Source organism: Carcharodon carcharias, chromosome 12, assembly GCF_017639515.1.
Source record: "Carcharodon carcharias isolate sCarCar2 chromosome 12, sCarCar2.pri, whole genome shotgun sequence".
Lineage (NCBI taxonomy): Eukaryota > Metazoa > Chordata > Chondrichthyes > Lamniformes > Lamnidae > Carcharodon > Carcharodon carcharias.
The window spans coordinates 75,362,157-75,388,630 of record NC_054478.1 but is presented as its reverse complement, the minus strand read 5'-3'; the positions used below and the strand labels follow the sequence as shown (position 1 = coordinate 75,388,630).

General features: G+C 42.1%; 1 protein-coding gene across 1 annotated transcript in view; it reads right to left on the bottom strand.

Moving 5' to 3' along the window:
• kalrna (kalirin RhoGEF kinase a) overlaps positions 1-26,474 on the bottom strand; it is a 1,007,899-nt gene that overhangs the window by 340,746 nt on the left and 640,679 nt on the right. Inside the window, exons 24-26 of the mRNA XM_041200492.1 lie at positions 11,288-11,354; positions 9,354-9,463; positions 5,719-5,788 (exon numbers count right to left, since the gene is read on the bottom strand). Of these exons, the coding sequence (XP_041056426.1) occupies positions 5,719-5,788; positions 9,354-9,463; positions 11,288-11,354 (247 nt within the window). The remainder of the gene's footprint in view (positions 1-5,718; positions 5,789-9,353; positions 9,464-11,287; positions 11,355-26,474) is intronic.

Genomic DNA, 26,474 nt, shown 5'->3' with positions numbered 1-26,474 from the left:
TATAGGCCCAGTCTCCTCACTGTCTCCTCATAGGACAATCCCGCCATCCCAAGGATCAGTCTGGTGAACCTTTGTTGCACTCCCTCTATGGCAAGTATACCCTTCCTTAAGTAAGGAAACCAAAACTGTACACAATACTCCAAGTGCGGTCTCATCAAGACTCTATACAACTGCTGCAAGACTTCTTTACTCCTGTACTCAAATCCTCTTGCAATAAAGGCCAACTTACCATTTGCCTTCCTACTTGCTTACTGCACCTGCATGTTATCTTTCAATGACTTATGAAACAAAGACATCCAGGTCCCTTTAGACATCAACACTTCCCAATCTCTCACCATTTAAAAAATGCTCCGCATTTCTGTTTTTCCTACCAAAGTGGATAATTTCACATTTTTCCACATTATAATCCATCTGGCATGTACTTTCCCACTCAATTAGGCTGTCTAAATCCCCTTCAAGCCTCTGTGTGCTCCTCACGACTCACATTCCCATCCAGTTTCGTGTTATCAGCAAACTTGGAAATTTTATATTTGGTTCCCATGTCATATTCACACGTCAATAGCTGGAGCACAAGTACTGATCCTTGTGGTACCTCACTAGTCACAGCATGCCAACCTGAAAATGATCCATTTATCCCTACTCTTTGATTTCTATCTGTTAACCAATTCTCAATTCATACCAGTATATTACCCCAATCCCATGTGCTCTAATTTTGCTTACTAACCTCCTGTACAAAAGCTTCCTGAAAAGCCAAATGCATCATGTCCACTGGTCCCCCCTCATCTATTCTGCTAGTTACATCCTCAAAAAACTCCAACAGGTTTGTCAAACATGATTTCCCTTTCATAAATCCGCGTTGACTCTTCCCAATCCTACCATAATTTTGTAAGTGTCCAGTTACCACATCCTTTATAACAGATTCTAGCATTTTCCCAACTACTGATGTCAGGCTAACAGTTTGTAGTTCCCTGTTTTCTATTTCCCTCCTTTTTTAAATAGTGGGGTTATATTTGCTACCTTCCAATCTATTCCAGAATCTATAGAATTTTGGAAGATGATCACCAATGCATCCACTATTTCTATAGCCACCTCTTTCAACACTCTGGAATGTAGATCATCAGGTCCAGGGGATTTATCAACTTTCAGTCCCATTAATTTCTCTGTCTGCTCTTTTTACTAATACTAATTTCTTTTAGTTCCTCTAGTATTCCTGGGAGATATTTTGCATCTTCCTCTGTAAAGACAGATAGAAAGTATTTGTTTAGTTCTCTGACGTTTCCTTACTCCCCCATTATAAATTCTCCTTTCTCTGCCTGTAATGGGCCCACATTTGTCTTTTCTAATCTTTTCCCTTTTACATCCCTATAGAAGCTTTTACAGTCTGTTTTTTTGTTTCTCACTAGTTTACTTTCATATTCTATTTCCTCTTTCTTTATCAGTTTCTTGGTCCTCCTTTGCCGAATTCTGAAATACTTCCAATCTTCAGGCTTACTACTGTTTGTGGTAACTTTATAAATCTCTTCCTTTGATCTAATAGAATCTTTAACTTCTCTTATTAGCCATGATTTGATCATCTTTCCTGTAGGGTTTTTGTGCCTCAAAAGGATGCAAATTTGTTGTAAACCATGTATTAATCCTTTAAATGCTAGCCATTGCTTAAATATCATCATACCTTTTAATGTAGTTTCCCAATCTACCACAGCCAATTTTCCCCTTGTACCTTCATAGTTTTCTTTATTTCGATTTAAGACCCTAGTTTCAGATTGAAATACATCACATTCTAACTTAATGGGCCTGAATTTGCTCGGAGTGGCAATCAGCGTCGGATTGCCACTCCGTGCCCAGTTTCTTACCTGATTTTTCTTCTGGGGAGGTGGGAGGGGAGAGGATCAGACCTTGGGGCTAGGGTAGTGGGTGGTGGGGGATGGGGCTTGCGGGGGTGGGGGGGGTCACGCCTCAAGGTGGGGAGGGGATGGGCACATTGTGTAGGTGAGAGTTGGGCCTGCCTCAGCTGGGGGAAGGAGTCCCAGGTAGGTGGGGGGAGTCCTTGGGTGGGGGGGGGGGGGGGGGGGGGGGGTGGGGGGGGGGTGGGGGGGGGGGGGTGGTGGTGGGGGGGCGGTGGGGAGAGTCAGCAGAGACTCTTGGTGGATGGAAGAGTCCCATGGGGGGGGTAGTTAGGGAGTGGGGGTGATTCCCCCCCTCCCCCACCAAGGGGGGAATGGGGGAGTCCCATGTTGGGGAGTGTTGGAGAGAAGTCAGTGAGCCAGGGGAGACCGCTGGTGGTTGGGAAAGGGAAGGGAGTCCCGTGGGGTGTTGGTCTGGTTCTGTGCAATAGCTGTCCAGAAGTTAGAAGTGCTTTTAATCTTTCTATCTTTTTCTGGGTAACTACTAGTGTAACCCAGTCGGAGCCATCCAAAGTTTGCGATTTAAATTGCATTTTCAGATGGTTCCCAGTGCAAGGCCATTGCCTAGGGGCAGTTTGCACTTCTGGGCAATTGCCGTGCAAGCTTTACCTGGGAACTTCCAAAGGAGATTTCTCAGCGTATCTTTGGGATAGCTCCCCCGCCCCAATCTGATGCTGGGGAGCTAGGAAGTTAAGGCCCATTGTAAAATTCCATCATATTATGATCCCTAAAAGCTCTTTTACAATGGGATTATTAATTAGCCTCCCTAACCTATGCTAATCTTTCTGGGAACTCTATGTTTGAATCCCTTCAATCAAGTTTCCGCCCTTGCCACAGGACTGATACAGATTTTATTAAAGTCACAAGTAACATCCAATATGACTATGATAAAGGTAAATTACCCCTCCTCCTCCTTCTTAACCTGTCTGACACTGTTTACCACACCATTCTCCTCCAATGCCTCTCTACTGTTGTCCTGCTGTTTGAGACTGCATCTGCCTGGTTCCTTTCTAAACTATCTGATTGCAGCCAGAGTATGCCTTGCAATGGCTTCTCTTCACAATCGTGAACTGCTTCTTCTGATGTCCCCCAAGAATCTATATCCTTAGTTCCCTCTTATTTCATTTCCACATTGCTGCTCCTCTACAACATCACCAAAAACACAGGCCAGAATTTTCCCATCGGCAATTTGGGGGTGGGGCCCATTCGCCGATAGGAAAATGATGCAGGATGATGTCGGGAGGAACCCCCGATGTCATCCTGGTCCATTTAAATTTTTAGGAAGGTGGGCGGACAGTGAAATCAGCTGTTCACCCGCCGACCTGTCAATGGCCAATTGAGGCCATTGACAGGATCATTAAGCTCATTGAAAGGCCTGCCCGTCCAACCTTAAGGCTGGTGGGCAGGCCAGGAGCCCCAGCGGGCTTCTGAAAAAAGATAAAACCTCATTCACTGGCGGGATGAGGTTTCATGTCAGTTTTTAAAAAGTTTATTAAAGTTTCACTCATATTTATTAACATGTCCCACCTTGTGTGACAGTGTCACAGAGGGGGACATGTTAATAATGTTTTTCTTTCTCTATTTTTAAAGTTTTTTAAACAATCAGTGCTCTCCCTGAGACAGTCTCAGGGAGCAGTGTGCTCTTTCGCGCACATGCAAGAAAAAGCACACTTTGACAGATGGGGAATCCCTCCACTCTCCGCACAGGAAGCGCATAGTGCTTCCCGTCGGGCAGGCCGCTGGGCGGGCCTTAATTGGCCGCCCACTCAAAACGGCGGGGGGCCCCATTTCAACGGCAGAGTTCGGCTGCCTGCCTGCCGCCGAGCCGGTGAGGCCCGCCCGCCCATCAAGGTCAAAATTCTGGCTGCAGTGTTAGTTTTCACAGGTATGCTGTGACATCCAATTCTGCCTAACACCACCTCTCTCAACTCATCCACTGTTGTTAAACTATCAGACTGCAATTCTGACATGCAGTACTGGATGAGCAGAAATTTCATCCAAATAAATGTTGAGAAGGCCGAAGTCATTGGGCAGAATTTAGCAGGCCACCCGACGGGAAGCGCTATGTGCTTCCTGTGTAGTGGGGGTGGGGGGGTTCCTCAACTGTCAGAGTGAGCTCTTTTGTGCATGCGCGCGAAAGAGTGCACATCTCCCTGAGGCAAAGTGATGCCTCAGGGAGATTGCTGAAAGGCTGGCAAATATAAAAAATAGAACCATAGAATATTCACTAACATGTCCCCCTCATGTGAAAATGTCACACAAGATGGGACATGTTAATGAAATAAACAAAAACTTTATTAAACGTTTTTAAAACCGCTATCAAACTCATCCCGCCACTGGATGAGGTTTGTAAATAAATCACCCTACCCACCTTCCGGTTGGGCCCATACGCCAAGCCAAAGCCCCTCAAAATCGTCGACGATTAGCAAGTTAAGGGCCTTAATGAGGCCTTTATTTAATGGTGCGCGCGCGTCCTGCTGCAAAGCACGCTCACAGACTGAAATATCGCGATGCCGCACACTGGCGTCGGGACGCTTGTGCAACGTCAGCGCGCGACATTTTAAGCACTGGCATGCGGGCTCCACCGCCCGCACGCCAGCCAGAAGATTCTGCCCATTGTGTTCTGTCCTTACTTCAAACTCCATTACCTAGTTACCGACTCCATTAGCATGGTGGTGTTTTCCTTTCTGCCATCTGAAGAGTCGGCAGAGAACACACTCTCACCGATACTGGATGCCCTGCAGCCATTTAACGTTCCCTTAACGGGTCATTAATTAGTAATTTAAGGGCCTCAAATGGGGCAAGAGTGGACAGTTTGGCCTAGGCCCTGCCTGTCCCACAATAAAATTAAGGAGAGGTCAGGGCAGGCAAGAGTCCAGTGGGAAGGCCACCCAAGGAATTTTACAGACCCCCCCATCTGCAAACCCACCTGGAGGGGAAGGTAAAATTCTTCCCATTTTTCTCTCCCTGTTTGAGGCTGAACTAGACTATTTGCAGCCTTGGTTCCATATCTGATCCCATGATGAGGTTCTCACTACATATAACGCCATCACTAAGATTACCTATCTTCATAACATCCCCTGACTCCACCTTGGTTCAGCTCTTCTGTTGCCAAAGCCCTCAACCATGCCATTGTTAGCTCCAGACTTGACTATTCCAATGTACTCCTGGCCAGCCTCCCACATTCTATCCAAAACTCTGCTGTCCGTGTCATTACTCACAATGTCTCATTCACTTATCACCCAATGCTTACTGACTACATTGGCTCCAGGTTAAGGAATGCCTCAATTTTAAAATTCTCATCCTCATTTTCAAATTCCTCCATGGCTTTGTCCCTCCCTACCTTTGTAACCTCCTCCAGCCTCATAACTCTTGGAGATATCTGTGCTCATATAATTCTGATCCCCTGAGATTCCCAATTATAACTGCTGCACAAGTAGTGGCTGTGTCTTCAGTTGTCTGGAATCCCTTGGAATCCCCACCCTATTTCTCTCTGTCTCTCCAATTCTCTTTTAACTTTTAAAACACTCCTAAAAACCTAACTCTTTGACCAAGCTTTTGGCAATCTGTCTAATATCACCTTAAAATGGCTTTGTGCATTTGTGTGAAATGCCTTGGGCCATTTTAATACGTTAAAAGCAATATATAAGTACAAGTTGTTGTTCAATGATATGAGCTGGACTTCTGTGAAATAATGTCCAGACCTTCAACATCAGCTTAATCAAAATCAGGATTATTTCTCTCACATAGACCTCTTACAAGAAAAAGTTTAAAATCATTAACTTTTTTTATAATAATAAACATATTTACTCACCCATGTGACAAAGCAGTGACCTACATCTTCTGGCAGCTGTTCATACTTCTCCAGTTCTTTCAGAAAGATACTGAGAAAAATAGACAGTTTGAATTATCTAGGAATTACACCGCACTGTCCCTCTAGTTCTGTACTCTTGTGTGTTTAATCTTTTTGCTTATTTAGTTCTGTGAGTGGTCAAAGTATCATTCATATAAGAAATCTACAAACCTTGACAAGCTAACTTTTTCAATAAAACAGTTAACTGGAACCACAATTAGGACAGAAGCCAACTGTTAATATATGGGCTTACACTTGTCTGGTTACCTCCAAGTAGCACATGACAGTTGGAAGAATTCAATCATGTTGTGCCATGTGTACTTATAGACCATAGCATCAAGTGGCAATAGAAATCAGTGGGTTAAATGTTGCACTGGTTTGCTAATTTACTCATACATGTGCCTAGGCAGCAAATGTATGCAGACAACTTAACCACAGGGGGATCACAGCCAAGACTGATACTAATCTTTCACAATTCTACAAAGAAACTTCTACCAGGGTGGATAGGAAAACAAATCTAAATCAATTTTTGTTCCCTAGCTCAGGGTGTTGAGACTAATTCCAGTACCTATTCCATCACCCCAGCTAAGCCTGGTTAATTTAGCACATTTTGGCGATCAGCCCACATATATTCCTGACCTGTATGGCTCAGTTTCTTACGAGACCAATTTGCTAGGTGCTGGGGCATGTCAGTGACACTGGAATGTTTAAGATTTCCAGCACTGGAATGTTGAGTTCAGCCTACACACAAGTGCTTTTTTAAAGTATGTTCAGAATCCTAAAGAATTTTCATATAGACCTAACTGTAAACTGCCTAAATATAGTACACATCAGCTCAAATTTTGACATTGGTTAGAGGAGATATGAAAATAGCTGTTACTGGATGCTTTTTCCAAGCAAACTCCCTCAATTCACTGGAGCAATTAGACCGAAATAGAACTACTTCTGCCATCTTTATTCTATAGGGGAGTGGCCATTGATCAGTGGGTTAGCTGGTCTCATGGAAGCTATCAGATCCGGTCAGCCTCTAGAGACAGCAGCCTGCGTTCCAGCAGTGTGTGAAAGACTGTACAAAAGGTGCTGACTAAACTTGCCCCCTCCTGGCACAAACATTCCGATCCCCCTTTTTTCCAATAATTTATATAGATTTTTCTTTTCCCACCAATTTCCATTATTTTTAAATGTATTTCCATCCATTGTTTTATCTCTACCTTTTAGCCTATTTCGATCCCTTCCCCCCCACCCCACCCCCACAAGGGCTATCTGTACCTTGCTCATCCTGCTTTCTACTCTTAATGTCACCTATTAGCACATTCCTTAGATAATATCACCACCTTCAACACCTCTTTGTCCTTTGTCTATGACATCTTTTGGCTATCTCCACCTATCACTGGCCCTCTATCCAGCTCTACTTGTCCCAACCCCCTTAAACCAGCTTATATTTCACCTCTTTTCTATTTTTCTTTAGTTCTGTTGAAGAGTCATACAGACTCGAAACGTTAACTGTGTTCCTCTCCGCAGATGCTGTCAGACCTGTTGAGTTTTTCCAGGTATTTTTATTTTTGTTTTGGATTTCCAGCATCCGCAGTTTTTTGCTTTTATTTAAGCGGTCTTTGTTTCTGTGCAGTGTGGACGTGAAAAAGCAAGTGATGAGAGGGAGTCAAAAAGAGGCATGGGTTAGAAAAACTTGGTAGGAGCTTATCCTTAACCTTGTCCTCATCACCATCTTATCTTCTCTGTTGTCATCATCATAGTCAATGTGGAAGAAGGATCTTCCTTGCTGCTTCCAATCATTAACTTCCTCTTCCCCCTTTTGCCCTGAAGGTTCTGCAGGAAAGGAGGCATAAGCTAAGAATGGTGAGTAAAGTCCCCTTGGGATTAGGACAGAAAAGGGTGTGGAAACTTCTGGTGGTGTATTGTTTCACAGAGATGCCATGGCAATTGTTTAGGTCTGCGCCCATTAAATCACAGACTTCACTGATTTACCAATTTTTCCACTCTCACTCTTTGAGGAGAATGCATTTCTAACAGCTCTATGGCCTGCCATCTGATACTGGGGTGATCCCTCAGGTCTCTTGATGTTCTTGAGCATTATGTGCATGTGACATTTTATAAGGTGTCATCCCATGAGCATTGAATGGCTTATATTCCTTTTGTTTTTTAAAAATTAATTGTCAGCATTGGCGAGTCTCTAGCAAAGCTGGCATTTATTACCCATCGTTTGCGACAGTGTGGCTTGCTGGTTGCTTTAGAGGGCAGTTACTGGTCAACTACATTAGTATGGAATTGGAGTCACATGTGGAAATAGGGGAAAGAGGGAGATAATGATTGGAAGCAGCAAGGAAGATCTTTCTTCCACATTGACTATGATGATGACAACAAAGATGATAAGATGATGATGAAGAAGCAGGCTTCTTTCCTTTAAAGATGTTAATGAACCAGTTGGGTTTTGATAACAATGGGCTCCTTTTTTTACTGATACAGGGGGTCCCTTTAAGTGTCCCCTTTTAAAGTGGTTTTGTTTTGAAGGTCTTTATTTTTTATGTCTGGGTTCCATTTAAAGTACAGTGTTCCCTGCTTTATCAGGTGAGAGCAGTGTGATGATGTCATCATGCTCTCAGCATGATGAAATCATTGAGTCCCCAATGTGATGACATCTTCACGCCCCTTATGTGATGACATCATCGTGCAACCAGGCCCAGTGATTCTTAGAGTTTGGCTTGTGATTCTGTTGATGCTATTTTGTCCTTAGTGCACATTCAAGGAACATTTTTTTTGTTGCATTTTCAGGTATGAAAGTAAACTTCATTTTCATGCTGTTTTTTTTTTAACTGAACCCTGTACTAGTTGAGGAACTCTGTGGACTTTGTTTTTTGAAATAATTCTCTGCTGTACTGTGCAGTACTGTAATGTAAGTACAGATACTATGCTGTAAACTTTGATTTTCCAATTTCTCTGTTTGTACAGTACATATCCGAGGAACTGCCACGGAACTCTCTTTTTAAAAGTATTCTTTACCATACAGGGGTACAGTACTTCTGTTATATTCAGTGATTTCTATTATTCTGCACAGTGCTGTACATGTATGGTACAGTGTTTCAATTTTTACATTGACTTTTCCAGGCAAAAATTGTCCTCAGGAACCTAATCCTGGCTTTAGCATTGATTCCTATGGGAAATCATGCTTCGCTGAAAGGGATTCGACTTACAGTGGTGACTTTCAGGAACACAACCACCATTTTAAGTGAGGGCTCCCTGTATCAGCTCCTTATTTTGAGATTTTTAAAAAACTGATCTCAAATTCGCAAACTGGATCGGTGATAATATGAATTCACATCTTTGGAATATTTATTCAGGCCTCTGGTTTACTGGTCCAGTGAAATAACCACTATGCTACTCTTCCCATATTTGCAGCATTTTATCCAAAGTGTCTGCAGGTTACATTTATTAAAATGTTGTCTTTTTGCTTTCTACCACCTTCCAATCCTCTGCTCACTTGTTTAGGTGTGTTCATTGGTTCCTTCATTTGAAGACATTCTTTAAAAAAAAGCCATTGGTGACCTGACAACCAATTCTATGTGCCATTCAGGACTTACTTGTTATGAAATTCATAGATCTCCTGAATATTTCCAAATATAATATGTTCCTTGTTAATAATACCAGATGGGATCTCTTCAACTCCACAGGTCATTTCCCAAAAATAGGTCTGAAATGTAATAAATGGAAACAAAATTCCATGAATGTATGGAAAAGTACAGGGTGAGCTTCTTTCAGATCACAATTCTCAGTATAAGCATAATCACTTGTGTGTGTGTAAATGACACTTCACTGCAGTGTCTTTTGACTGAACGTTATTATTTTTAACACATGTTCAGTTCATATTTTCATCGGAATACACAAATTTCTTGCACAAGTCTTTAACGTTTTAAAATCTGTGCAAAAAGAGCTGCTTGCAGTCATATATCAAGAACCCTTTCACTTGGGTAATATAGTAAGAATATTATGGAGGCACATTGGTGCAGTCAAATGCTGCAATGTTCTATGTTTGTATACAGTTTCTTTTTTTGAACCTTAAAAAGCAGTCCCCAAATTCAGCTGACCCATCTGAGAAAGATTTCCCTGAGGCAGCAAAGAAAAAGTGGAGAGGAGGTCATCCTGCATCACCATGTTCAAAGTCAGCAGACGGAAACCAGAATGTAGTTTGTCTGCTTTGCATTCCATTCGAATGATGCTTTGTGGCATGTAAGCAGCGGAACCTAATAAGATGGGGCAACAATAAATTATGAAAAGGTGGGAGAAAATTGTTCCTTCAAGTTATTTGTCAGCACTTTTAAAAATTGAACAGTATGAAGTAGAAAAAGAATGTGGTGCTGGTCAAATGGTCTTTTTCTTTCTCAATTAATAAATTTGCTCCCATTTTCAGATGTCACTTTACAAAGAAATACTAGGAAGCATTAATTATTTAGGGAAAATACATGAATTATAAATACAGTGAACAAAAATGTTGACACCAATGAAGAAAACCAAGAGATGGTTAAATTCAGCTGGTTTTCAATCAATAAATTTAAGTATCACAGGGTATTGGCTTAATAGTGAATTGCTGGAATTCTATGGTAGGTTCTAAAATCTACCTCTGATTTTCACTCCACCATCTGATGAAAATGAGCAATAGCATCTCCTGGTACCAGGATACTTTAATAAAGAGTTTTCCTAAGTTTGTAAAGAATACTTTGGCATAAATTGATTCTGCACGTTGTACAGACTGAGTGGGGAAACATTCATTGGCAGGCTGTGCATTTGTATAGGTCTGAGTATTGGTATACAGTCAGTCTTGCAGCAATATGTCTATCTTGTATAAAATACATATCTGTAGTTTATAGCTGGATTATCAACACTTAAAATGGGCTAGTCTTTCAAGGAATTTGACTCAATTTATTTTCTTTGCATATTAATAATTATATTAGTGCATTCTTTGACAATGTAATTCATAAAATGGTTTATCAAGGAATCAAGAAATGAATGAGTACGACTGATTTAGAGGGACAGTAACTAGTTACCAATGTTTTGGATCCACTCATCATCATTGATGAGCGAGTTATTACTGCCTGGCTCCAAATCAGATTCTAGTTTCATGGGAGAACTTTGCACATGGGACCACTTTCTCAAAAGATTTAAATCAATTCCTCATATGTTTGCGAGTTGCTTAAGAAGTCCAGGGATTCAATTACTCCTCCTATAAGCGTTTTTTTAAACTGAGTTTGACATTGCTATGGAGCTTTACTTCTTACAGAGTGAAACCTACACAGCATCTGTCATGCATCACACCCTCCCACTGTTCAGCTGGAATCTCATTGGATTATATTGTCAATTGTGCATTGCCATGAAATAGAATTGCATTCTATACATTCAACTCAGAGCACATTAAAATGTTACTTGATGATAAACTTGATGCCAACTTGAGCAAAAGTTATCACTACAGGATTAAACATATATTAGACAGTCTCTAGGAGAAAAAAAGTGGATTGCACACCTCAAGACATTCATGTAAATCTCTAACGTATGCTTTTTCAGTCTGGAGGAGTTCAGCCATTATAAACCTGGAAAAGAAACAGAATATTTTGTTCATATTATTATTAAAATTTTACACTGCTAGATATCAAAGCAAATCTCTAAATAGCTCTTTTAACCGAAAAGATTACATTGTGAATCTGAAAAGGAAATGGGAAAAATGATTATGACATAACTGTAAAGCTAGGTGTTGACCTTTGCTTCATTGAGACATATTGAACAAGACAACTGGAAAATCAAATATGAGCCTGTATGACCTGCCTCTTAAACACAAGTCACAGTTGTAAACCATTCTGCCAAGTCAACTCCAATAGCCCTCCAGATCTTTTCAAAATGTGGCTCACTCAAGCAGATCTACTCACTATTGGGCAGCAGCTATCTCTCCCTTTAAATGTTCCTGCTTCAGTCAGGACTCTTGGCACAATTTCCCTGCATAAACAGCAGCAAATTTACATCTGGTTTGATGTGAATGAATCTATTTCTGCCTAAAATATAGAATTATTGGAAAGCAGAGATTTACATACTGTTATTGAGTCCCATGTAAAGTCAAGATTTTTATTTCTAAAAACTTCATTTTTCATAAAAATTGAGTACTGTACATGGCTGGACTATTATCCTAGGAACAATCATTGGAGGCACATAAGAATAGAGGGATAGCGTTTCTGCTTGGTTGTGCTGGTACTTTTAGTCTAACTCATTTGAAATTGATGTAACCAGCACAGTGATTTTGGAATTTTAACCAAAAATCACTTTCAGTGTAAATAGAGTTTCTGTGATCTTTTGCTAGTTTAAAATATATCATGCCAGGAGCTCGCCTAGCCCACAATACTGGCATGCCCCCAAGATTAATTAATAACAATTGCTAGTTTCCCCTTATTCCACTTATTTACGGACATTCAAGGAGGCTGTTTTGGATGTAAGGACATTAATAGGGATCCTTTAAAAGCTTTTGAAGGCAAATTGTTTTTAATTGACCAAGATACTGACATTGTACACAAAATCACTAGGAAATGATTCAGTTTGTATTTTTAAAATCATTTAACGTAATTTAAAATTGGGTTACTCACAGGTAACAGGGTCGAAGTTGTGATTAAACATGCTTACTTTTTGGCTCTATTAATCAAACTGTACCCTGTTACCACTCTTAGATATTACAATGCATGTTTTTAAAACAAATTGCTTTTGAAAAAATACTGTTTTAAAACACTATTATTTGCATCAGTTTATGGCAGGCTTTGTTTGATGATATGGAAATGAGTCTTACAGAAACTCAAAGGAAAAACACTTCTCAAAACTTGCATAGTTTTTAGTACAATTTGCTCCTGGATTTCTGATTCCAACAAAACCAAAACTCCACCCCAAGGTCTTTATGTAGCAGCTGTCATTATGCCCAATTTATATTGGAGCATATTTCCACCAACAAGAGCAATAAAAATCAGAAATTTGATAATACCCCAAATGGCCGTAACTGACGAAAACATCCATAAAATGAACTACTGCTCATAGAATCGTGGAGAACTGGTGATCAAAAATAGCATTTAAACACTGAATAGCTGTAAACTGGTGCTCTCACTAAATGAAGGAAAAAGCTTGCATTTATATAGTGTCTTTCTATCTAAGGGATATCCCAAAAATGCCCCACAACCAGTTTCATAGGTAAATGTTGTGGCCAATTTGCAAACATTGAAATCTCAAGAAGAGCAAGTTGTTAAATGATTTTTGATGGCATTGATTGAGGGATGAATGTTGAACAAGGCACCAGAAAAACTTGTTATTTTCCTCCAAAAAGTGCTTATGCCCATTTTTGAACATGTAAACAAGGCTCAGTTTAATGTCTCACCTGAAAAGTGGTATCTCCAACAACACCACACCCTTCGGTACTGCACAAGTCTGTCATCCTAGAGTAAGGGTTGAATATTACATTCTGGCCTCGAACTCGGAAATGGGTGGGGTATGATACCTGGCATGCTTACATGAATTGTAAATTTGTGTTTATGCGTTCAAAGGCTGGAATGCTTCCTGGTACAAACACCTCATGAGGATGTTATAAGTGGTTTACTGCTTGTAAACTGTTATATCTTATAAACCATATATTGCTAATGATGTTGAATCTTGTGTCCTTGCACATCCCGCCGTTTCTTCTGTGTCTCCTCCACAGGTGAACCATCGTCTGCTGAGCTCACCTGCCCCAAGGGACACACTCTAGCCTCCAAGGAGGAAGAGAAAGCCTCGGAGGGTGCAACATCACATCCTTTCCATGCACCAATAACCAGCACAGATACTGGCACCTCAGCAAAGGTTACCATGGTGGAAAGAGTGCAAGCACAATCTGTGAGGGCAGTTCACATTTTCACATGCAACTGCCAGAGATTTGGGTGGAGCAGGCCTCGGGCAGGAATGTTCTTGGTCATCCTGAGACTGAGTCCAAGTTGGATGATGAGCCTCTGGAGTTATCTGTAAGGCGACAGTTGCTGAATGTCCAGTGCGAGGAGCGTGGAAATTTGGTAAATATACCAGAGGGGTTGCATGCTCTGGTCCTGACTGTGAAGGTGTTCATCCAGGCCATATGCACTATGATCACCCATTCTTAGAGCACCAAGCTTTTCTCCATGGACAGACCAGCGATTGGAGGGGCAAACCCACCATATTGCAGAAGATATCATGGGTATGCACTCTGACCTGCACTTGATTGCCCTGGCTCTGTGCTCTGGGCCCTGAGCCAGGGTGACAGATAGACTGGGAGCCTGGACACTGAACCAGCATCTGGTACCTCACAGGAAGGCAGGGAGGCCCTATCAGTCATCATGGTAGAGGTTGAGCAGCAGCTGCTGCCATCTGGAAGCATCTCTCAGGGCACTTCTGATGGGGGCAGCCTCGCCTTCGCCCCTCTGCTATTAGCACAGTCCACCTCGATTGCCAAGGTGACAGAAGATCCTACTGCTACTCAGCAGGAGATGACTAACGCAGCAGGACTCTCAAGGCTTCAGTCACACAGAGGACGCCTGCCAAAGTCATCCAGGGTAAGGGGACAAGCAGATCAGCAGCCTCTCACCAGTGCAGCAGCAAGCGTTGGGAGAGCACTAGGCTGCAGTGCACGGAAAAGAATTAAGAAAAGTCCACAGTCACATTGGTGCATTTTGTTCATGTGTTCATGAATACATTTGTTCTTGTATTTGGCTATTTGTTAATAAAACATCTATTTATGAAATGACAGGAAAAAAGTTTCACGCATTTTCAGTAGTCTGAACATTGGTCAAGATGCAACAATGCCTAAGGGAGTGAGAAGGTGAATACTGACAGGACTCTCTCAAAGAGATTGCTGTGTAGTTGGATTCATGTTGAAACACAGGCAATGCACGCATCTGAGAGGTCAAGAATGCCTGACCTACAGGAACCTCTGTCTTATTAAGGCCTCCAGTGTCCCACAGCCATCCATGTCCTCCTGTGCAGGCCCCTGTACCTCTCCATTGGGGTGTTCCCTCCCCACCTCATTAACCTCATCATCAGAGGAATGCCCATTACCTTGAGCTTCGTCTTTCTCCAGGGCAACCTCTCTCTGAATTGCGAGGTTGTGCAGAGTGCAGCACACAATGACCATCAATGATACTCTGGATGGAGCGTACAGCAGTGCTCCTCCTGATCTACCCAGACATTGAAACCTCATCTATAGCAGCCTTATTGTCTGTTTGACGATGGCCCCAGTGGTCCCATGGCTGTCGTTATAGTTCCTCTCTGCATCTGTTCTCGGGGCCCTCACTGGCATCATGAGCCATTTCTTTAAAGGGTGTCCCTTGTCACCCAGAAGACAACCATCCAGGGCATCAAGTCCATTAAACATGTCTGGCACCTGGGAGTTCCAGAGAATATAGGAGTAATGGCTGCTGTCCAGGTACAGAATCCACACCTGCATAATTCTTCTATGGTGATCACATACAAACTGGACATTTAAAGAGTGATAGCACTTCCTGTGTATAAATGTACAGGGCTGGCCTGTTGGAGCCTTTATGGTTACATGAGTGCAGTCTACTTCTCCCTGAACCCTGGGGAAACCTGCCACCATTGCAAAGCCTCTGGCTTATTCATGTTGACTGTGGCAGACCATGGAAAATGCAATGTACTGACCCACCCTTTGGAACATTGCATCGGTAAAGACCTTAATGCAGTGGTGGGCAGCAGACTACTTAATGCCACTGAAATCTCCACTGACAGCCTGAAAGGATCAATGGCAAAGAAATTCAGTGTCACAGTGACCTTGATGGCTACTGGCATTGGGTGTCCAGTCATGCACTTGGAAGCTATCTCCTCCCCCAGCACCTCACAGAAAGTGGCTGCGGAGGTGGTGGACGCATAGGTCGAAATATTCCAGAACTCACTGGATTCTGGGAGGATCCCAGCAGATTGGAAAACTGCTAAAGTGACACCCTTGTTCAAGAAGGGAGGGAGACAAAAAGCAGAAAACTATAGGCCAGTTAGCCTAACATCTGTCATTGGGAAAATGCTAGAGTCCATTATTATGGAAGAAATAGCAGGACACTTAGAAAAGCTTAATGCAATCAAACAAAGTCAACATGGTTTTGTGAAAGGGAAATTGTGTTTGACAAATTTGCTAGAGTTCTTTGAGAATATTACAACAGAATTGATAAAGGGGAACTGGTAGGTGTAGTGTATTTGGATTTCCAGAAGGCATTCAATAAGGTGCCACATAAAAGTCAGGATTAATGGATCTCTTTCAGGTTGGAAAGAAGTAACTAGCAGAGTGCCACAAGGATCAGTCCTAGGGCCTCAATTATTTACTATTTATATTAATGACTTGGAGGAAGGGGCAGAGTGTAATGTATCCAAATTTGCTAATAATACAAAAATAAGTGGGAGGGCATGCTGTGATGAGGGCATAAGGAATCTGCTAGGGGATATAGATAGGTTGAGTGAGCGGGCAAAAACTTGTCAGATGTAGTTTAATGCAGGAAAATGTGAGGTCATGCGCTTTGGCAGGAAGAATCAAAAGGCAGACTATTCCACAAACATTACACATCCACAAACATTACGCATCACATCCATAAACATTCACTCTCTCCACCACCGACACACAGTAGCAGCAGTGTGTACCATCTACAAGATGTACTGCAGGAATTCACCAAGGCTTCTTTGACAGCACCTTCCAAACCCACAACCACTACCATCTAGAAGGACAAGGGCAGCAGATAGGTAGGAACACCACCACCTGCAAGTTCTCCTCCAAGCCACTCACCATCCTGGCTTGGAAATATATTGTCGTTCCTTCACTGTCGCTGGATCAAAGACCTGGAACAGCCTTCCTAACAGCACTGTGGGTGTACCTACACCACATGGACTGCAGCGGTTCAAGTAGGCAGCTCACCACCACCTTCTCAAAGGCAACTAAGGATGGGCAATAAATGCAGGCCCCGCCAATGAAGCCCACATCCCATGAATGAATAAAAAGAACTATTACTTAAATGGAGAGAGACTCCAAAAAGGTGCAGCACGGAGGATTCTGGGTGTTCTTGTGCATGAAACACAAAAAGTTAGCATGCAGGTGCAGCAAGTAATTAAGAAGACAAATGGAACTTTGGCCTGTATTGCTAGGGGTTGAAGTTTAAAAATAGGAAAGTCTTGTTACAACTGTACAGGGTGTTGGTGAAGCCGCACCTGGAGTACTATGCATAGTTTTGGTCCCTGTATTTAAGAAAGGATATACTAGCATTGGAGACAGTTCAAAAGCGATTCACTAGGCTGATTCCTGAGATGAAGGGGTTGACTTATCAAAAACAGCTAAACAGGTTAGGCTGTTATTCATTAGAGTTTAGAAGAAAGAGGGGTGATCTTATTGAAACATACAAGATTCTGAGGGGGCTTGACAGGATAGATGTTGAGAAGATGTTTCCATTAGTGGGGGAAATCTCAGACTAGGGGATATTGTTACAGAATAAGGGGACAATCATTTAAAACTGAGATGCAAAGGAATTTCATCTCTCAGAAGGCAGTGAATATTTGGAATTCCCTACCCCAGAGAGTTGTGGAGGCTAGGTCAGTATTTAAAGAGGAAATAGATAGAGTTTTGAAATATTGGGACGTTGAGGGCTATGAGGAGCTGGCACAAAAGAGGAGTTGAGGCCTGGGGCAGATCAGCCATGATCTTATTGAATGGCAGCACAGGCTTGAGGGGTGAATGGCCTACTCCTGCTTCTATTTCTTATGTTCTTGGCTCTGGAGAGCCCGAGTCTCATTCTCTGCCTATATACTCGATTGGCAGCATAAGTGCTTGTTCTGTGCCTCTGTGGTTGCAGCATCCTGCCTTCATCATGTACTCACTGCCACCCTCATGCACCTCCACTGCATCCTGCCCCTGGCCACTTGGCTTTCTCCCTCTCCTTCTGAATTTCCTTCTCCTCCTCCTCTTCCCCCTCACCGGACGATACATCTCCCACAGAGAGCACTGTCCCCATTTTCTTGAAATCAAACAGGCTAAGGTGCAGATGAGGCAATAACTGCACATTTCTGCAGGCTCATTCAAATGTCAAAACAGCACAGGTATACCCTGGAACCACACCTTCCATTAGCGAATGATAAGAGCACTCACAGCACCCTGAATTACTGAGGTCAAACAAAGGACCCAGTTGCTGCCTTTAAACATGCCCTTACAATAATTAATTGCGAAATACGAGTTCCCCACCTGGTGTGCTTCACACTCTCTAGCCATATTATAGTTCCCAACATGTAATATTGCAATCAATTGCAACTTTAATAAGCTTAACTACCCAATTATAAAGAATTGGGCTCCCCAATTCTAGAGCCACCCACCTCACATATTATCATGTTCCAGCATGATGACGTTGAGAATGCAACCAGATGTTATCACATCTAATAATATGTCTGCATGGGCACGGTATAGGCCCATTTTTGCTGCATAATATTTAGTCCTAAGATTCAAGAGATTGTGGGTTCAAGTGTCACACCTTGAATGAAGCTTTAATCCTCAACCTTCTAACTCCAGTGACAATGCTACTACTGAGGCAAGCTGACATTTATTTCAGTGCCCATAAATTTGGCTTTTGTAGAATATGGAAACATCACGCTAGTGCAGCAGGGGTTCACATTGCTGAGGCATAATACAGTTTTTCTGTTAATGCGACCCTGAGCTAAGTGTGTTCTGTGTATGATTTATTATTTGCTTGTATATATTTATTCATATTCATTAGTCTCTATCTGATATCCAAGTGACAGATGCAAAAACGCAGAGCAAGAGAATGTCAACGAATGCTTAATAACATAAGACAAAATAAGAAGATAGTAAATGCACTACAAAGGTTGAAGGTAGCATACAAGATGATAGTAATAATTATGCTTGAATTTTAAAATCCTGAAGATTGTATTAGGAAGGAATGGCTAAAGGAGGTGAGCAGAAACACAGCATTGTGGTTTATGTGCAATAAGCTTTGACTTCAGCAAAATGACAATAAAGGTGGCAGTAAATGCATAAAGATACAATTGGAGCTGTTAAAGGAACAGGAGAGGAAGATACAAAAAGGATTGACTACTGTAGTATCAATAAAATAAAGAAAAGCAAGGAACTGTTTAAATGTGACAGAGGCCAGATTCTGAAGGCGATAGAGGGATTGGATGTCAAATGCTAATCTTTCTCTTCAACACTGTCCTGGAATGACAGAGAGACAAAGAAAAGCTTATTGTGAGTTCAGACTGGGAACTTTTGTTGCTGGACAGAGTTTGACTTTGTTGAGAATTAGAAATGTTAAGTAGAAAATGATTGATAAGAAAGGGAAAGCTGAGCTTTTTGGAAGCAACTCTAGCAATACAGGAGATATCAAAGCCAAAAATGTAATTAGATGATTAAACACAAACGATACAGTTATCTAAACAGAAGAAAATACTCATGAGATCGGAGAGGGACATGAAGAAACTATAGCCAAAACATTTGGTGGAGCATGCACATGCTCAGTGTGCAATGGAAGTGCACCACATGCCATGTTGATAAGTGTTCAGGGCGCCTGTCTATAATTGGCATTAGACCACTAATTTGCATATACAAAGGGGATAATGCCCATTGTTCATGAGTGGCCTCAACTAAACTGTACACCACGTTCTCAGTCTTCAGAGGCATTCAGAAGCCAAACTAGTGGTTCTTAGAAAGGCTGCCACCTAACAGGTAAATTTAAAGTTTTCAATTACCTGAATTTGAAGTTAGGAGAGTTAAACTGTGGGCTATCCTAGGCCATCCCTCTCAATTACCTCCCTTGTTGGACTTAATTTATTTTGGGCATTAACCTGCTTCAGGGTTTGTGAGTGGTGCCAGCGGCTCACCTATAGCAAACAAATGAGGCCAGTAGAAAATTTTACTGTGACACTACTAACTGGCCTTTTTAGGCATGATTGCACCTGGTCACACCCCTACCCCTCCAGTGCCTTTTATACAATTAAATTACTAGGCCTGTATTTTTTAAAAATGCATGAATGGAAAACTTTCAACATTCCACTATCTTGCATGAATAAAGGAAGAAAGGCTTGCATTTATATAGTGCCTTTTACAAACTTGAGATCTCCACATGATATCAAGAAATGGCTGAAGGCACTGGATAGTACAAAGGCTATGGGCCCTGACCATATTCCAGCAATTGTACTGAAGACTTGTGCCCCAGAACTTGCCACACCTCTAGCCAAGCTGTTGCAGTACAACTAAAACACTGGCATCTACCTGGCTATGTGGAAAATTGCCCAAGTATGTCCTCTGCACAAAAAGCAGGACAAATCCAACCCAGCCAATTACCACCCCATCAGTCTACTCTTGATCATCAGTAAAGTAATGGAAGGAGTCATCATCAATGCTACCAAACAGCACTTGCTTAGCAATAACCTGCTCACTGATGCCCAGTTTGGGTTCCACCAGGGCCACTAAGTTCCTGACCTCTTTACAGCCTTGGTTCAAACATGGACAAAAGAGCAGAACTCCTGAGTTGAGGTGAAAGTAACTGCCCTTGACATCAAGGCAGCATTTGACAGGGTGTGGCATCAAGGAACCGTAGCAAAACTGGATTCAGTAGGAATCAGGGTGAAAACTCTCCACTGGTTGGAGTCATACCTAGTACAAAGGAAGATGGTTATGGTTGTTGGAGGTCACTCATCTCAGCTCCAGGACATCACTGCAGGAGTTCCTCAGGGTAGTGTCCTAGGCCCAACCATCTTCAGCTGCTTTATCAATGACCTTCCTTCCATCATAAGGTCAGAACTGGGGATGTTCGCTGATGATTGCACAATGTTCAGCACCATTCGTGACTCCCCAGACACTGAAGCAATCCATGTCCAAATGTAGCAAGGCCTGGCAATATCCAGGCTTGGGTCCACAAGTGGCAAGCAACATTCGTGCCATACAAGTACCAGGCAATGACCATCTCCAACAAGAGGGAATCCAACCATCACTCCTTGCTGTTCAATGGTATTACCATCATTGAATCCCCAATCTCAACATCCTGGGGATTACCACTGACCAGAAACTGAACTGGACTAGACAAGTAAATACTGTGGCTACAAAAACAGGTCAGAGGCAAGGAATCATGCGGTGAGCAACTAACCTCCAGACTCTCTGTCCACCATCTACAAGGCACAAGTCAGGAGTGTGATGGAATACCCCCCCATTTGCCTAGATGAGTGCAGCACCCACAATACTCAAGAAGCTTGACAACATCCAGGACGAAGCAGCCCGCTTGACTGGCACCACATCCACAAACATTCACTCTATCCACCATCGACACATGGTAGCGGCAGTATGTACCATCTACAAGATGCACTGTAGGAACTTAACAAGCCTTCTTAGACAGCACCTTCCAAACCCACAACCACTACCATCTAGAAGGACAAGGGCAGCAGATAGATGGGAACACCATCACCTGCAGTTCCCCACCAAGTCCCTCACCATCCTGATTTGCAAATATATCACTGTTCCTTCACTGTCGCTTGGTCAAAATCCTGGAACTCCCTCCCTAACAGCATTGTGCATGTACCTACAACACATGGACTGCAGCAGTTCAAGAAGACAGCTCACCACCACCTTTTCAAGGGAACTAGGGATGGGCAATAAATGCTGGTAGAGCCAATGGAGCTCACATCCCATGAATGAATAAAAAATGCATTGGAGGTGGTTCAGAGGAGGTTTACTAGATTGATACCTGAAATGAGTGGTTATCTTACAAGGAAAGGTTAGACAGACTGGGCTTAATTCCAATGGAGTTTTGAAGAGTGAAGGGTAACTTGATTGAAGTATATAAGATCCTGAATGGTATTAACAAGATGGATGTTGAAAGGATGCTACCTCTTGTGCGTGAGTCCAGAACTAGGGGGCACTTTAAAATCAGAGGTTGTCCTTTTAAGACAGAGATGACAATTTTTTTCTGTCAGAGGATTTTGCAACTTTGCCTCAGAAGGCAGTGGAAATGGGGTCATTGAATATTTTTAAGGCAGAGGTATATAGATTCTTGTTAGGCAAGAGAATCAAAGGTTATTGGGGGTAGATGGGAATGTGGAATTCAAAACACAAACAAATCAGCCATGATCACTGAATGGCTGAGCAGGCTCATGGGGCTAAATGGTCTACTTCTGCTCCTATTTCGCATGTTTGTATGTCCCAAAGCGCTTTATAGCCAATGAGGTACTTTTCGAATGTAATCCCTTGTAATAAAGGAAATGCAAAGCCAATTTGTGCATTGCAAGCTCCCACAAACAGCAACGTGATAATGACCAAATAATCTGTTTTATTGATTGAGGGATAAATATTGTCCAGGAGATGGGAATAACTTTCCATTCATCTTCAAAATAGTACCATGGGACCTTTTATTTCTACCTGATAGAGAAAATGGGACACCTATTTAACATCTGACCCAAAAGATGTCACTTTGGCAATCCAGCATTCCCTTAGCACTACACTTGGGTGCCAGCCCTAGATTTTTTGCTTAGGCTTGGATTTTTAAATCTCTGGAGTGAGACTTGAACACACAACCTTCTGACTCAGAGGCAAGAGTGCTATCAACTAAACTGCAGCTGACAGAGTCAGCCCTCTGATGCAGCCTGTGAACACTAAACCCTGCAAACCTTTTAAGTTTATGGGAATAGAATCAAAGTACCATTAGCTACAGTTGAGTAGAAACTAGATAACTGTGATCATAGTTTTGTTAAGAAGTCATAAATTACTTAAGTATGCATGCTTTTGGAGATGCCAAAGGTTCACCAAAGCAATCAAGCAGAGCACTCCAGGGTGTAAAACTTCCAACACTGACATCTCCATCTTGATAAATACAAAGTTTGTCACAATTTTCCGAAACCAAAAATAATAGCAGCAGTAGCACAGTTTGCATTAAAGCCAAATCCTTGTCTTCTAATTGACAATTCCTGCTCAGATTAATAAAGTTCCAATTTTTTGTAAAAGTTGGCAGCTTGTTTCAGAAGCTGACAATATAATCTTGTGACAGAGAGTAGAAACTAAAAGTATTGTACTGCGCAGAATTTTAATCATTGTCACAAAATGGCATGTTTAAAGCAGTGTTCCTATTGATGTATAAACCTATAGTTTAAACAGTGGCTGGATTGTGCCTCATTGAAATGGATCACTTTCTCTCAGCCAAAGAATGTTGCACATTCTTCTGTTCAAATTACAATTAGTTGAATTCAGGGCCAGGGGAAGAAATCCTGGGCCCTGGTGCTTCCCTATTTCCGGACCCCTTATTTCCACCCTCCCCGCCCCCACAACATTTAACCCTCCCCCTCAACAAAGCATGATATTTTTTCCCCTTTCAAGATGCACCAATTAATTCACCAATCACAGAAAGGTCCTAGCAAAATAATACTAGAAGAAATAGGAAACTTTCTGCTGCCTGGGTGCATTCAATATAATTATTTCATTCAAGGGGTGTAATTGGATCTTATTTTATCAGTAATCTCACAGGGTAGAAAGATCAAATGGCTCCTGAGCAACAAAGTTGAATGATTGAACAACATAGGTCTTCACTGTCCATGAGAAGCGTTGGAGCTGTGCAACATAACTTTTAAGAGGCCAGAGAATAAAGACTGAATGGTTTACAATTGTATCGGTGTTTTCTTGATCAGCAAGTTTGAAAACTCAGCTGATTGGTGCTTCTTATTACAATATTGTTTCAATATCTACTATGCAACACAACTTTATCATAATATTTCAATATCTCAAAAACTCATAAAAGCATCAAGATAGAGTGGGATTAGTGGTAAGTAGATAAAAGAACAAGGTTGAAGTCAATGGAAAAGATTCTTGAGAATCATGTGCAGTGTAAAACAGGTTTCTGATTCAGTATGAGCCCATTATGCACTTCTGTCCTGGCAAATCCACTTCACAAAGATTGCTCACAGTAAACTTGCATTAGCAATGAAATAAACAGAACTCCAGCCATGATTCCACACTCTGCTCCCTATGAATGATGAAGGCCATCTAGACCAGTTCATCTCATCCATCAAGAATGACATAAGAATATACATATTAGGAGTAGGAGTGAGCCAATTGGCCCCTTGAGCCTACTCCACCATTTGATAACATTGCCCACATTATACCAGCGGCTACAACACAAAAAACTGAATTGGCTGTGAAGTGATTTTGCATATTGAAAAAGGTGCTGTATAAATGTAGGTTTTGTCTTTCTTTAATTACTCCTGATTGTAGCAGGCAGAATGACTGTAGCAATGGTGAAATTGGAGGCCCAATGCTAATTCTCTAGGGATAATTGATCATAGAAACATAGAAAATAGGAGCAGGAGTAGGCCATTCAGCCCTTCGAGCTCGCTCTGCCATTCATTATGATCATGGCTGATAATCCAACTCAATAGCCTGCTCCCACTTTCTCCCCATATCCTTTGATCCCTCTCACCCCAAGAGCTATATCTAACTCTTTCTTGAAAAAATACAATTTTTTGGCCTCAACTACTTTCTGTGGTAGCGAATTCCACAGGCTCACCACTCTCTGGGTGAAGAAATTTCTCCTCATCTCTGACCTAAATGGTATATCCCTTATCCTCAGACTGTGACCCCTGGTTCTGGACTCCCCCACCATTGGGAACATCCTTCCTGCATCTACCCTGTCTAATCCTGTTAGAATTTTATAGGTTTCTACGAGATCCCCCCTCATTCTTCTGAACTCCAGCAAATATAATCCTAACCGACTCAATCTCTCCTCATATGTCAGTCCTGCCCTCCCAGGAATCAGTCTGGTAAACCTTCGCTGCACTCCTTCTATAGCAAGAACATCCTTCCTCAGATAAGGAGACCAAAACTGCACACAGTATTCCAGGTGTGGTCTCACCAAGGCTCTGTATAATTGCAGCAAGACATCCTTGCTCCTGTACTCGAATCCTCTCACTATGAAGGCCAACATACCATTTGACTTCTTTGCCACCTGCTGCACCTGCATGCTTACCTTCAGCAACTGGTGTATGAGGACACCCAGGTCTCGTTGCACATTCCCCTCTCTCAATTTATAGCCATTCAGATAATAATCTGCCTTCCTGTTTTTGCTACCAAAGTGGATAATCTCGCATTTATCCACATTATACTGCATCTGCCATGCATTTGCCCACTCACTCAGTTTGTCCAAGTCACACTGAAGCATCTCTGCATCCTCCTCAGAGCTCATCCTCCCACCCAGCTTTGTGTCATCTGCAAATTTGGAGATATTACATTTAGTTCCCGCATCTAAATCATTGATATATATTGTGAATAACTGGGGTTCCAGCATCGATCCCTGCGGTACCCCACTAGTCACTGCCCACCATTTGGAAAAAGACCCGTTTATTCTTACTCTTTGTTACCTGTCTGCCAACCAGTTTTCTATTCATCTCAATACACTGCCCACAATCCCATGTGCTTTAATTTTACATGCTAATCTCTTATGTGGGACTTTGTCGAAAGCCTTCTAAAAGTCCAAATAAACCACATCCACTGGCTCCCCCTCATCAATTCTACTAATTACATCTTCAAAAAATTCCAGTAGATTTGTCAAGCATGATTTCCCTTTTGTACATCCATGCTGACTCTGTCCGATTCTGCCACTGTTTTCCAAGTGCTCAGCTATTAAATCTTTTATAATGGACTCTAGAATTTTCCCCAATACCGACATCAGGCTGACTGGTCTATAATTCCCAAGATTCTCAAACCTCTGTACATTAACACAGCGTGTCATCAGAATTGTGCCTACCTACTTTAGAGCACAATGAAAATTTAGATTGTTATTTACATACTGGTTTAAATTCAAAAGAGAATTTTGGGAAGAGTACAGCATTTAATTTTGTGGTACTAAACCTTAAAAGTGATCCCCCCCACACATCCACCCCCCACCAGACCTTCACCCCCACCACTCCCTCATCCCCCCAGCACCCAATTGGCTCTAGAGTTAATACAGGGACTTCAGTTACCATTTTTCAAGCAGATTTTCCAACCGAGAACAGTCTCCTGACAAAGCTGCAAATAGGAACTGTTTCCTACCTTTGGGCAGCTTCATCATGCTGACAGTTCAGTTTTTTAAAAAACTGGTTTTACAGGTCTGCATCTCTGGCTGCTCAGTCTGGATGATGAGGAACTCTGTTTACAATACCAAACCCTGGCAGCACTAGCCATTGGCCCCAGTGTTTGGCACCAGCAGTATCTGCCCACCGCCACCCATGTCCCAGGCCCTGCCTGAATCACAACTCAGCAATGAATTTACTTTCTATTATAATTTGTTTTCTTGCTGTACATCAATCAGGACAGAGATATGCCAGGCATCATCTCACCTTTAATAAATAGACTCAACATTTATTTTCAGAACATTGTCATTACTTAAGATAAAAGCAAAAAATTGTGGATGCTGGAAATCCAAAACAAAAACAAAAATACCTGGAAAAACTCAGCAGGTCTGACAGCATCTGCGGAGAGGAACACAGTTAACATTTCGAGTCCATATGACTCTTCAACAGAACCAAGAAAAAATAGAAAACAGGTGAAATATAAGCTGGTTTAAGGGTGGGGTGGTGGTGTGGGACAGGTCGAGCTGGATAGAGGGCCAGTGATAGGTGGAGAAGGTGGTGATATTATCTAAGGAATGTGCTAATCAATGATATTAAGGGCAGGA